General features: G+C 41.9%; 1 protein-coding gene across 4 annotated transcripts in view; it reads right to left on the bottom strand.

The window, feature by feature from the left end:
- Positions 1–14,524, bottom strand: part of LOC129183506 (PDZ domain-containing protein 4-like) — a 51,787-nt gene that overhangs the window by 23,244 nt on the left and 14,019 nt on the right. For 2 of the 4 annotated variants that reach the window (XM_054780547.1, XM_054780549.1), the window contains exons 1-4: positions 9,043–9,286; positions 6,938–8,441; positions 2,730–2,783; positions 422–524 (exon numbers count right to left, since the gene is read on the bottom strand). In XM_054780547.1, coding sequence (XP_054636522.1) covers positions 422–524; positions 2,730–2,783; positions 6,938–6,997 — 217 coding nt within the window. In that variant the 5' untranslated portion in view covers positions 6,998–8,441; positions 9,043–9,286. Of the gene's footprint in view, positions 1–421; positions 525–2,729; positions 2,784–6,937; positions 8,442–9,042; positions 9,287–14,524 lie in introns of those variants that run through there. The other 2 variants (XM_054780548.1, XM_054780550.1) reach the window with 2 other exon arrangements.

The following is a 14,524-nucleotide window of genomic DNA, read 5'->3' as shown; positions in this document are numbered from 1 at the left end:
CTTTTTGATACCTACGTGACATACATATCATCATATACAATGTAAATAATTGGTAAATTTAGTGTACAACAAGAGGCACTAAGCAAATATCACTGTAAAGACTACTCAAATGAGAGACCACTGGTATGTAACAACTGCGTTCAGTCGTGACTAGTAATTTGGTGCTGTTTCTCTCATTCAAAGGTTATTAATCTAACATGACAACCTCCTGGAAATAGTTGAAGTGTGAAATAAAACTCTAAAAATCTACTGCAGTTGTGTTGATAAAGCGTCCTCTATGATCTTCTCAGCCTTTTCAAGTGCAGGCTGGCTTAAGTCCAAACGAACTTGACAGTGTTAGTTCAAATTTAGTTCACAATACTTCCGCAAGTTCGAATTTTGAGTTGCAGAATTAGACATTTTGTTACAAGGTGCGTCTTACCTTTTCTTCTGTGGCTCTTGTGGATCGTCCCAGGCTGTTGCAAAGGCTGCTGGGAGTTTAGTGGTCTGTCCAACGGAAGGTGAGAACGCATCCTTCCTTTAACCTAACAGTAACAAACATTTATCATCAATTCTTTTACACTATTAACACTGCTTCACTTCTTTTTCCACTTGTATGACACTTCAGAATGTTCAAATGTGACTTCAAACGGTACCTGCACACTAAATAAAGCTGTAATGATGGCCACAGTTTGACATTGGAACAGATTATTTATTATATATTATAATGGGGACATGGGACAATGATGGGAGATTCAAGGCATAGCTTATGGTGACTAATGGGAGGAGTCAGTAGCAATGACTGCCATGTGATGGGAGGCACAATTCCAGTAGTGATGTGCGATACCAGTGATTTTGTTTCCGATCCGATATTGAGTCAAATTTAGGCTGGTACCTGCGATACAGATCCGATACCATACTTTGTGCAAATTACACCTAATTTTAAAAATGAGTGAACTTCAAATCAATGCATAAAGAATACAAAACATCAGAGTAATTTATTAATTTATACCCTGAAGTATATTGAGGTAGCGGGGTGATTTACAATGTAGCCACGCTATTATACAAAAGAAAAAATAGGGAAAAAAATCATATAAAATATGCAAACATTTTATTTTAAAGAATGAAAAAACTAATTAAGTTTAAAAATATAATAAAATCAATTAATTAATTAATTAAACTACAATAAGAATGAAAACTTTATTAATATTTCACACATGACTCCCTTTATGAACAGCCATCGTTTCAACAGACTGAGATTGACTGACTGAGCAGTGTGCGGAAGAAAAAGTAGTTCCCACCAACATTCTATCATTTGGACAAAATCTCAATAATTCCGCTATGTTAATGTGTCGTGCAAAAGTGTCTGTCTCCTTCCTGAGTTCTTATTTTTTTGCATGTTTGAAATATTTGTCTATGACAACACAACTGAACACAAAATGCAGTTATGAAACTTTTTATTATTATGGAAGAAGAAAAAATCCAAACCTACATGGCCCTGTGTGAGAAAGTGATTGCCCTCCACCTCACATAACAAAAAAAGTGGTGTGGTTGATCACACCTGAGTTCAAGTGGAACCAAAATTACCCAAAGAGCGCAGCAACGACTCACCCAAGAGGTCACAAAAGACCCCACAACAACATCCAAAGAACTGCAGGACTTACTTGCCTCAGTTAAGGTCAGTGTTCATGACTCCACCATAAGAAAGACACTGGGCAAAAACGGCCTGCATGGCAGTGTTCCAAGACCAAAACCACTGCTGAACAAAAAGAACATTAAGGATCGTCTCAATTTTGCCAGAAAACATCTTGATGATCCACAAGACCTTTGGGAAAACACTCTGTGGTCTAACGAGAAAAAAATTAAACTTTTTGGAAGGTGTGTGTCCCATTACATCTGGTATAAAAGTAACACCATATTTCAGAAAAAGAACATCACACCAACAGTAAAATGTGGTGGTGGTAGTGTGATGGTCTGGGGCTGTGTTGCTTCTTCAGGACCTTGAACACTTGCTGTGATAAATGGAATCATGAATTCTGCTGTCTACCAAAAAATCCTGAAGGAGAATGTCCGGCTATATGTTAGTGACCTCAAGCTGAAACCAACTTAGGTTCTGCAGCAGGACAATGATCCAAAACACACCAACAAGTCCACCTCTGAATGGCGGAAGAAAAACAAAATGAAGACTTTGGAGTGGCCTAGTCAAAGTCCTGACCTGAATCCTATTGAGATGCTGTGGCATGACCTTAAAAAGGCGCTTCATGCTGGAAAACCCTCCAATGTGGCTGAATTACAACAATTCTGCAAAGACGAGTCGGTCAAAATTCCTCCACAGCACTGTAAGAGACTCATTGCAAGTAATCACAAACACTTCATTGCAGTTGTTGCTGCTAAGGGGGGTCCAACCAGTTATTAGGTTTAGGGGACAATCACTTTATCACACAGGGCCATGTAGATTTTTATGTTTTCTCCTTTAAAATTGGTGCATTTTGTGTTCAATTGTGTTGTCATTGACTAATATTTAAATGTGTTTGATTATCTGAAACATTTAAGTGTGAGAAACAAAAATGGGGACAAAGGGGACAAACACTTTTCACACCACTGTACTGTATATACATTACCTCAATGAGTGAAGCATCAAAAGTATCGATAATTTGATTTGAGAATCGATTTTCAAGCAGATCTCTTATCAGAAATATCGATATTTCAGTATCGATTCGCACATCACTAAAATCCATGGTGTTCTATACCTTCACCGTTCCATGTCGCTCCATAGGCCTCAGGGAGTTACTCCACCCCTTTTGCTGTGACGAGGGAGGGGGCATGGCAGAGATGGATGGCAAGTTACATCGTCAAGAAGGAGAAAGTATGTAAAATAAACAGCGATTAATAACTGAAGCAGGTTGTGGCACCTAACACCTGAATGCAGTTTAGATGAGACGCTGAAGAGAACATTCAGCAAAGCATGTTGTCACGAGGCTGTCCACGCCCCTCCCCCACAACGCCACCACCATTATATTGCCGCACACGTCCAGAACGAGCCACCGTGACAACAAGCTTGCGAGGGATTCAAGTGTGATGAGACAGAGAGAAGCGCTGACACTTGTCTTTTTGTGGGCTGTACATCACCAACGTAGCCGCCTGCTGTGGTTTATACGACCGAAGATGGAGGGTTTGTTGTCACTTAGATTCAAATTGCAGCTTCACCTGCAACCTTATGACACCATGCTGTTTACTTTGACCCCACAAACTCGCAGGGTAGTACCGCCAGTGGGAGGGGCAGCAGTAACATCAGAGAGGTCGTACTAAATCTTTTGGTTTTGTCGGATAGCCTTTAAAATCCATAGGAGTCTTGCTTTGCATAAGCACGATCATAGCGCGTACGTTTTTTCCCATGTATGGCTTACAAATCAATAGCGTTTATACATGGCCTTTGACCTTGGCATATGCGATCATGCAAGTTATGCTTGGAAATCAATAGTGCTTTGATAGCCGACAGCTGGAAGACATGGAGACTTGGGTACTGGGAAAAAGGAGCGTGTGAGCTACCTTGGGTGTGACACAAATAGGAGTCTTGCTATGGTGGGGGTGTTGTGACTAGAAGCTGGGATGGGAAAGGTGAGCCTTGGTAACCATAAAATGTTTCCGGGCAACCTTCACGACCTCACAAGGGTGCAAAAGTGGGACAAAGGCGTCTCTGCTACTACCTTCATTGTGGTCGTCCACTCTCTCTGCCCCCCACCACACCACACCCCACACCCCAATCACCTCCCCCGGGTGTGATTGTGATGTCTGTGCTCTCGCTGGGCATGCTGGGAATGAGGAATGAACCTCACTCTGGCCTGGAGTGTGATGGATGTGTGTGTGCACTGATGGGGTCATTAAATAGTTAATGAGCATGGGGGGTGGAGAGGGTGAACACATGGCAACAACAATAAAAATAGTCAAGCTAAAGCGGGTCTGTCGTTAAAATCTTTTCTTTCTTTCGCTCCCACATCACTTAGTTGCCACGGTAACCACCTTGTGCATCCTACGCTAGTCATCTGTCCATCAACAGTGTTGTTTTCTCTCAATGGCTGCCATGTCACCGTGGAGCGCAACGTATTCTACAGACATTATTAAACATGGCTAGCATAACATTTCACAGAAAAACTGGAAATGGCCCAGTTCCCCACAAAAATGGCACCTGCAAACTAAAATGGCCAACTACCTGCACATCTTACAGTATATCGTCTTTGATAAACGTGAACAATTTTCACCAGGATAGACATGCTCGCAAGATTTGGTCAGTTTTCAAGTATGTTAAAGCGCTCGAAAGGGTGATTTAGTTGACGTAATAATATAATAATAATAATACAGTTGAACCCACTTCTCTCGACACTTCACCGACATCTGTTGACATCAGAGTTTATCAACACCAAAACTAACCATTGCATGTACATTTACTTGTGACTTTGGTCAGAGACATAAGGACAAGGGGCCGTAACAAAGGATTTGTTAACCTATGGCAGTTTGTTGACATCAGTTTCCTCCATTTGTGCATATATTTATTTTCATTCTTCTGATTTTATATGATATTGTAGTGACAGGGCTATTGTGTAAACAGTGGTGCATGTTTTTCACACTTAATTCAGATCATCGTCATCAATTTCAATATTAGTCAATGACAACACAATTGAAAACAAAATGCTGTTTTTAAATGAAACTTTTGGGAGGAAAAAAAATCAAAACTTACATGACCATGTGTGAAAAAGTGATTGCCCCCTAAACCTAAGAACTGGTTGGACCACCCTTAGCAGCAACAACTGCAATCAAGCGTTTGTGATAACTTGCAATGTGTCATGAGAATTTTGGCCCACTCATCTTTGCAGAATTGTTGTAATTCAGCCACATTGGAGGGTTTTCCAGCATGAAGCACCTTTTTAAGGTCATGCCACAGCATCTCAATAGGATTCAGGTCAGGACTTTGACTAGGCCACTCCAAAGTCTTCATTTTGTTTTTCTTCAGTCATTCAGAAGTGGACTTGCTGCTGTGTTTTGGATCATTGTCCTGCTGCAGGGGTCCATGTAGGTTTGGATTTTTTCATTCTTTTATTTTGGATCTTACTTTACACTGAACAGGAAATCACTCTGTGCGCGTTTTTATGATGCGTAACTATACTGTATGTAGCGATCATGACAAAGTTGACAATACGCCAACACAGAAGAGTCTTGATCATTACAATGATTGTTCTGTCATGCTTGTTATTTATTTATTTATTTTTTATTTCTTATTTATTATTACACTGATTATTATGTAAAAATATGACATGGAATGCAGGAAGTGAATAATATGTACTGTACAAGATGTAGAATAGATGAGGGGTAGGATTAAATAAGTTTTGCTTCTTCCTACTCCTTTAGGACATGTGGAACTGTGAAAGAATGATTCATGAGATGTATTCCATTGTAACCTTCATGTTCAAATAAACTAAACCAAACCAAATATGTCAGCATATCTTCCTCTCACTTTGGGCTTCTCCTGTCATGTGTTTCCATCTTGCTCTGTCCTTGTCATCTTCCTTTGTTAGTCCTACCACCGGCATGTCCTCTCTAACCACATCTACAAACCTCCTCTTTGCGCTTACCCTTCTTCTCCTCCTTCACAGCCCCATCTCGAGTATCCTTCTACCAATATCATCACCATCCTTCTTTCTCACATGGACAAACTACCTCAGCCTCATGGCCATTCTGGCCGTGTCTCACAAACATCTATCTTGGGCTGGTCCTCTCATCTGCTTGTTCCCAATCTCATTCATCCTCATGACTGCCAAGGAAAATTTAAGCATCTTCAGCTCTGAACCTCTTGTCTGACCTCTTGTCTATTGGTCAGAGCTGCCATCTCTGGGCCATACATCAGGGCTGGTCTCACTACCGTTCTGTAAATCTTTCACTTCACTTCCCTTCCCTTCACAAAGGACTCCTGAGACTCTTCTCCACTCAGTCAACCCTGCCTTTTGCATGCGCTGTTGCTCTGAACGGTTGACCCTAAGTACTTAAACTCCTCCACCTTCTTCACCTCTACTCCTTGCATCCTCACAGTTCCACCCTTTGATTGACACATGTATTCTGCCTTGCTACGCCGGACTCATTCCTCTCCTCTCCATCTCATTCCTCCACATCTCCAAGTGTTCTTCCACCTGCTCTATGCTCTCACTGCAGAGCTGCCAACATCATTGTCCATGGAGCCTCCTGTCTGACCTCATCTGTCAATCTGTCCATCACCACAGCAAGCAAAAAGGAGCTCGGGTCCGATCCTTGATGCAGGCCTACAGCACACCTCACTGCTGTCCCGCTGCCCTCATACATGTCCCTTTGGGTCTCAAATTTGGATCTCAAATTTTATATTGGGAAAAACAGTTGACCATGTATGTCAACGTGGACTTCAGCGGGGCCTTTTCAGTTATAACAATGACAACACGGTGGACGGTAAGAAGGTTCCGCTGTTGCGATAATAGTAGTAAAGAATATCGATAAGAGGAAAGTAACAATTTCAAGAGGGTCCCTTTGTGGCCTAAACCTCAAAGCTGAGATGTAAAGTAGGCTGTTTTGTCTTGACATTTATTTAATAGTTTGTATATCTTGACCCACATTGGATGGATATTAGCATGTTGAATGAATTCAAATGGGAAAAACACCATAGATACCTCCCACACATGTGCAGTGTAAAAAAAGTTTGTATACCCCGCAAATTGTGAGACCTCTCGTGCTCAGGCAGATGCAGAGTAACAGAGCAAAGACGCTGCTTCCCTCATGGCTGTGGTTGCCATGGCAACAACATCCCAGCGAGACAAATTTGACAGCAAAGTGAGGAGGGTTAACGGGGGCGGCCATTCTTCAACATTGTTGATCAGGTTGTTGCATCATTTCTACACAAACAGCGATGTGCTCTCAGTGACGTAAAAGTGTAACCTCTGACCTGGTACATGACCTTGTAGTGCTCCTCTGGACGTTTGACCACACACATGTTGCAGCCCATGATGACGCCTTGCCTCCTCTTTGCAACCTTTCACCTCCACATCAGACTCCTTCAGCACAATCCTGACCTAGGACACCCTCTGGTAGTTTCCAGGCAGTCCGAGGGGGAAACCTTTTTTAAAAAGCGTCCTCAAAGAAGATGTCCTCCAAAAAGTTGCATTTTGTATCCAAAATAAAAGTGGAGAAAGTCACTTGCTGGTTGAATTTTGACAGTTAGCAACAAAGCCTGTCCAAACATTCTAATCTTCAATGATCTTTCTGACACAAGCAGAAGATTAAATTGTTGGCTTTTCTGACAGAACACAAAAATGTGCTTATTTTCTTGAAAATGTCTTAAAGGCCAGGCACGAGCGTATCAAATTGCATTTTTTTGCTTTAATTTCATTTGAATTCACTGGATAAAGTCCTTAAAGAGAACAAGCCAATGTGTCTATAGCTAAAGTATCTTTTTATTTCGCTTTTATGACATATTTTAGTTTGCTTTCCAACTATAATGCCAGAGCATTTCGTTTGACCAACGCATGCTCCTTAAGTGGCTAATTAGGATCTTTCCAGCAACAAGGAGTTGAAATTTGTGCTGTTTTTTCTTAAAAGTTGTGCTTGAGGAATGCGGCAGAGGTGTTGCTTAATTCCATTCTGTTCCAATTAAGGCTGCAACTTTTCTTTTTCGATTAATCGAGTAATCAGATAAGCCGTAGATGGACAAAATCAGTGTGAACCAAACTCAACCAGTGATTTGGTCCGTGTCAGAAAAGAGACAAAAATGTTTTCCAAATTCGAAGCTGATGTGTGTAAATGTCTTATTTTGTCCAACACACAAAGATAGTAGGTCTGCTTTCATGGATGACTAAGGAAATTAAAAAATATTTGAAAGGCTGAAATCAGAGGCTATTTACATTTTTTAATTAAAAAACGTATGAATCCAACAACTCCTTTGTTGTTGATTAATCAGACAATTGATTAATCATCAATTAATTGCTGCAGCTCTAGTTGAAATGTTAGTTGTACACTAAATATATCCGTTTAAATGTGTTTTTTCTGCTTTGAAGCTTTCAGAATTCTGACCAGACCAGACTCTTCTCTTCCTGGTCAAGTTGTCAAGATGATTTGGAGCTCTTTTTTTTTTTAGTCTTCCGTATACTTCCTTCCCTCCTCCGCCATGTTGAAAGAGCTGCTGCTGTGTCTCAGTTAGTCATCTCTTATCTGACTTCAACACCTGCTTCATGCCCGAGAAGGAAGGAGTTTGTCCAAGGAAAATGGGAGATGGAATCAGGATAATGTTTCAGCGCGGGAAACAAACAATCTTCCGTCCTGTCCAACACTCCAAATAAGGTGTCCAAAGAAATTAAATCCAGCAACCATCAGCCTTTCTTCTCGTCTTTGTCTTTCTTAATCACTCCTCTGCTGCGTTGTCATTTCTCCAAAAATATAATTTATGTTCACTCCTAAAACAAGAGAAGGGAGATTGATTGGTGGTCGCCTGGTGGGATACATTGTGGTCATCATGGTCAAATCTACTGTAATTTGAAATGTCAGTCTAGACTTCTTTTCTGTTTAGTCCTGTTTATACCATTTTTTATTCAGGCACGGGGCTTAATAACAACACCACCATGTTGTGTATTTGTCAGAAAATAATGGCACAGGCAACACGGTAGGGGTGAATGTTTTGGCCAGTTTTAGCCCATCTGTGTGCAGCGTTTCACAGTTCAGAGTTCAGAGTTACACGATTGCATGCAGTCATTTTTTCACATGACTGTATATAGCTGTAGCTATAGTTGAAGCTACTGTGAAAAATGTGAAAAACACTGTAAAATAAGTGTAAAACGTTAACATATAAAGCTGGTAATTGTTCTGATAATAAAGAGTCATGAGGAGGTTGAGGTTTGAATTATTTTGTGTTAGTCAATCAACTATTCTTCAATTCAAAATAAGACACTTGGTATTAATGAATGAAGCAGGAAATCAATTAGCCGTAAACAACTTTAACATGAATGATACAATTTCAATATTTGCCGTTAATTTAGCTTGAAAACATTCCAACTGCACCTTTCCAGATGTTTCTGTGTGCGCGTCCTCCTCCAGATGTTGGAGGGGGAATCCGCCTCCGAGTCGTCCCACGCAGGGTCTTCCTCGTCTGGGCAGTGCTACCACGGCAACCCCCTCTTCTCTCTTCCTGCTTCCTCCGTGACAACGTGAGAGAATGCAGCACCTTCCTGGCGTGTGGAGCCAGCAGACGTCAGGATGTTTACCATTCCAATAAAAATCCTGATAAAGAGGAAGAGGAACAGGTCTGATCACTGCGCTCGCTCGTCTTCTGCAGCATCCTGCTCGCTTACAGGCGAGACTGCCAGCCAATCACATGCAGCAGGCAATTAATTCTCAACATCCTTCCCCCGCTTCCCTACCCTCCTCCCCCCACCTGCTCTGGATCGCTGTTGCTTTGTCTCCTGTTGTTCCTCACCTGTTCACTTCTCTCCTGCAAGACCTCAACCAGGACCTGTAAGACCTGGATCCAGGACCAATAGTCCAGGACCATCCAGGACCAATAGTCCTCCCCAAGAAGGACCAGGACCAGGACCAGCACCCTCTTCTATAACCAGTACACAATGCAAGACCAGTACTCAACCAGAACATTCTCATAGTCCTTTACGACCTGTACACTACTGCAGGACTCGGACCTGTCCATTTCCTTATCATTTCCCAGGTTCAGTCGTGATTTAGAACACACACTTTCTGATGCACCAGTAAAATCCTGCAGGACCTGTACTCGTCCAGAACTTGTTCTCCTCCAGGTTCAAGTCTCCCACAACCAGCACTCTATCAGACCTGTAGTCCTCTAGGACCTTTGTACAGGACCAGTACTCATCCCAAACCTGTTCTACTAAAGGATCAGAATTGATCCAGGACGTGTTCTGTTCAGGACCAGTACACTCAGGCAAGTCCTGCATTCATCCAGAACATGCAGTAAAGTAACTGAATACCTGTAGAGTCCACTAGTATCTGGACTACTCCAGGAAATGGACTCCACATGCACTGCTCATGTTTATTACAATGTTACAATGTAAAGCAGAGTGAACTGATATGATACTCATCATACAATAATTATGCACCCCCCACATCATAAATGACCTTTGCCCCGCTGCTGATGTGAACGCTCCTTTTGTTCTTCAGCCCTGTGGCGGAAAAGAAGCAGCCAATCAGAGACCAGCGTTGGATTGAATAATACCATCCCCATCCTCTCCTCCACCCCTCCCTGCTCATGGTGCACACACACACACACACACACACACACAGCATTATATTACCTCCACTGTGCTATCTTTGATTTCCTCCTAACCCCCCCCATAGCTTCGCAGCCACCCCTACCCTAGCTGACAGCGAGTCCTGCGAGAGCACTACATCACTTCTACACTGTCACGCCTGAGTGAGCAGGCAACGTTTTAAATCACACTTTAACACTTTTAAGTGGCATACAAGTTCATGCTAACGGGTAAAAAGAATAAAACTTCACTTTAGTGATGTAACGTGAAGGTGATTAGGAACACAGATGTGTCCACATTAATATTGTTGCCCAAGTGTAAAAATACCTGAACCATTTTAAAAACGTAAGTATTGGAATGCAGCTGGGGTTGTAGCGCTGCAATCTTAACTGTCTTTAGTGTAAAGAAGTGAGGCAGCGTTATTGTTTGTTCAGACCGACCCTTTTACATACCAAAAGTGCACCCGGATTCTTTTATTCTAACAGCGGTAAAATGAGTCTAGGACTCTCAAGGACGGTTTATAATTTAATTCAAACAAGAGTAGATTCAAACACTTGTAATGCCAGCGCTGGAGAGAGCGATTAGCGGCCAATGAAGGTTTAGCAAAGTCCATTTGATCTCTGAAGAGGAACTTTGTTCTGCTTTCTTTTACGACTTCTGTCACAGAGGTGGTACAATGGGTGTAAACTACTCTTTTTAGGCTCCAGCCAGTCTAGGCTGGACCGCTAATCACTCCTCAGACAGAGATTAGGAAGGTGGCATATAGAGAAACTATGTGTGTGTGTGTGTGTGTGTGTGTGTGTGTGTGTGTGTGTGTGTGCGTGTGTGTGTGCGTGTGTGTGTGTGTGTGTGTGTGTGTGTGTGTGCAAGATAGCTATGAGAACAGAGTTGTATCAGCCAAGATGGCCTTGTGATTGTGCGTCATGTTTCTGCTATCAACAAGCCTTCAAATGCCTTGTTCAAAGCAGAGGGAAAATATTCCATTCCTAACATATTTATGCTCCAATTAACACCTCCATTCAATTAACTGTCTCCTATAGTGGCTGGGTGTGTGTACAAAGGCAAATAACAGCCAGGATCTCTAATTAGCACCAGGTCAACTGTGGCTGTAGGCAACCTCCTGATGCAATTTTTAATCTACAGTATTTGCTGCAGTCGCTGCATTTGAAGTATAAGTGGTCAGCATCCAGCATGAGCTCTGCATATGCTTTAAAATGTCGAAATGGCTACTCTGTTGGTGTGAAAGTCATGTGTGTTACACTTGCCGTAATGTAATGTTGCGCTTTAATTTTGGCTGGGCAATTTGCTACCTACTGCTATCATTATTATTGGTTCTGTTGTTGCGGCTGTGTTGTGCAATATACTTGTTCATGAATGACCATGTGCTCAAAGAGCACACATTTTCTTTCCACTTTCTCATGCACTCAAAATTAAATTACATTATAACGTATTATATGCAGTATCATGAATTTTAACAATGAGAAAAAAAAACAGCCTTATTGTTTTTTTTCCAATTAACGCCCTGAGGAGGGGGGTGGGGAGGCGTAGATCTAAAAGGTCGTGGGTCACAAACACGCGTTCTCACACACACGCACAGTGAGAGTTGACAGGCAATTAGCTGAGATGAATGGAGGCAGAAAGAAGATGTGGCGGTAGTAGTTCATAAATGAATGTTGTTCCAGTACATGATTCAATGTGTTTGTTGTTCATTTGTCCAAAATTAAACATGAATATAGAAAGACAAATAGAAATTGTAAAGAATGGCAAAAGTAGGCCAGAATGCAAATGACAGTCACCGCAGTCACAGCATGAAAAAATACTAGAAGGAAAATGTTGCCTTGTGTGGATGTGACTTTTCCAATAAAGCAGATAACAGCTCTACATATTCAATTTCCTTCACCTTTCAATCACTTCCATCCATCACCTTGATGTATTTTTCAAAATAAAATGCCTTTGGCATGTTATCGCCTTGTTTGTTTATTGGAAAGAGAAAGCATTTGGGGATGAGGTTGTGATAAGAATGCCACTCAAACTGTATTTGAAAACTAGAATGGTGAGGAGAAGAAGGGTTGTATTTAGGAATAGTGTGTGAAACACTCTGGAAAAGTGGGAACATACCGGTGGTGGGCAGCGTATGTGGTACCTGGGCCTTCAGTGGTGACTTAAGCAACCTAATAGGCCTCTTAATGCCACCATTATCACATCACAATTATACACAGGGTCAATAACATGCAAAAATGCAACAATGTGTGGCATTACAGCAACAAACCCAGTTAATACTTATCATCATCTCTAATTCCAAAGCTCTACACTACAGCATCATCTGGAGCAGTTCAGCATCAATATTGATCTACTAACTCGGGCTGTCAAAAATAACACATTAACGGCGGTAATTCATTTATTTAATACATTCCGTTACATTTTTAGTGTCCCCACACAGTCACACAGTGTCATATACTGTATGTATACAGGTATACTCTATGTACTGTAAATTCTGGTGTATAAGCCGCACCCACTAAATTTAAAGGAAAAAACAGATTTGTTCTTATGTAAGCCACACCGGTGTATAAGCCGCAGGTGTGCACATCATAAAATCAGATATTTAGTGCACAGAAAGACGTTACACAAAGACTTTTTACACTTTTAATAACATAAATGCTTTTTTTTCAAACCGTGCGTGCCCGACAGCGGTGCAACACTGCTAGTTAACCGTGCAGAACAGTATACAGCTAGTTAAAAACAGTGCCAAATAGTGCATGTAACATGCAGTAGATAACAATAGCCATGAATGGAAGCTGTCATCGCAGTCGTAGATTGTCACTACATAAAACAACCAAGACATTATTGTCCGTGTTGTATACATTTTTTTTTAAAAAGCTCAGAATTGCTACTGCAACAACACATCATCAATAGGGTAAAACTGTCTCACCGCAGGCTAATCCAGGGGTGGGCAAACTACGGCCCCGGGTGCCAAATCCAGCCCGCCAAGTATTTGAATTCGGCCCGCCAGTTGCTTCCAAAGTATTTAATTTCAACTTTTAACATACAAGCTGGCAAAATGACCTGTAAGTAGTCAGAGTCAGCTTTTCGGAGACAACCTTTTCATGGTTTAAGTAGCTTTTCACATGTAGCGATCCAGACAACTACCTCATCATGGTGCCAAAGAAACACAAGTCAACAAATATGTGACATAACTTAACCTGCTCACTGCACCGTCTAGGAAGTAAAAAAGAAGAGACGTTCACATCAGTGGCAGCTGATGGTCAGGATGGGATGGATTTTCCGGCCTACATCATAAATGTGTTTATTTATTTATATGGAAATTCTGCCCTGCATTCCTTTTCAAGAAAATGATCTGTGACCCTGTTGTACCAACTAGACGTCTTTTCCAGGGACTTGATGAGTGTCCTCTCAATGGCCAGGAAAGCTAGATTGCTTAAACGGCCTTGGCCCATTGTGTTGCGGGTGTAAGGCTTGAGCCCCTTGATCTGCCGTGTTGTCTAATTCAAATTTTCTCTTCGTAAGAAACACTATCAAATGGCTTCGCCAAAATCCCGTCAACAATACTCATATTATCTGCCATGATGTGCAGCTTGCTAACCGGCTGTGAGTGTGAGTGATCGTGATGGGAGGAGAAGCTCCACAGCTGCTGCTGCTCGTTGGGGAAAGAAACTGCATAATGACAGAAGAGAGTTGCCAAACACAACGCCAGTCGTTTTTAAGACAAAGTTGCTGGGGATCAGTAGTCAGAAGATCCATTTTCTATGCCGCTTCTCCTCATCAGGGTCACGGGGGTATGCTGGAGCCTATGCCAGCTGACTTTGGGCGACAGGCACACCCTGGACTGGTCACCAGCCAATCGCAGGGCACATATAGACAAACAACCATTCACACTCACATTCATACCTATGGACAATTTAGAGTCTCCAATTAACCTAACATGCATGTTTTTGGATGTGGGAGGAAACCGAAGTACCCGGAGAAAACCCACACACGGGGAGAACATGCAAACTCCACACAGAGATGCCCAACGGAGATTCGAACCCAGGTCTTCCCGATCTCCTGACTGTGAGGCCAACATGCTAACCACTAGACCACCGTGCGGCCCCAGTTCACAACAACGGAATGAAAAATGTTTCATTCTGAGCATGTCGGGGGCTGGGTGAACTTGAGTTGACCTATAAAATAAATCAAATAAACTGTAATATCTCAAAAACAAAAGCAGCACAAACGTTCATTTTAACTGCACAAAACTGCACTAAAAAATG

This window comes from Dunckerocampus dactyliophorus, chromosome 1, assembly GCF_027744805.1.
Source record: "Dunckerocampus dactyliophorus isolate RoL2022-P2 chromosome 1, RoL_Ddac_1.1, whole genome shotgun sequence".
Taxonomy (NCBI): Eukaryota; Metazoa; Chordata; class Actinopteri; order Syngnathiformes; family Syngnathidae; genus Dunckerocampus; species Dunckerocampus dactyliophorus.
Note: the sequence above shows the minus strand (reverse complement) of the source record. Positions and strands in the feature narration are given on the sequence as shown.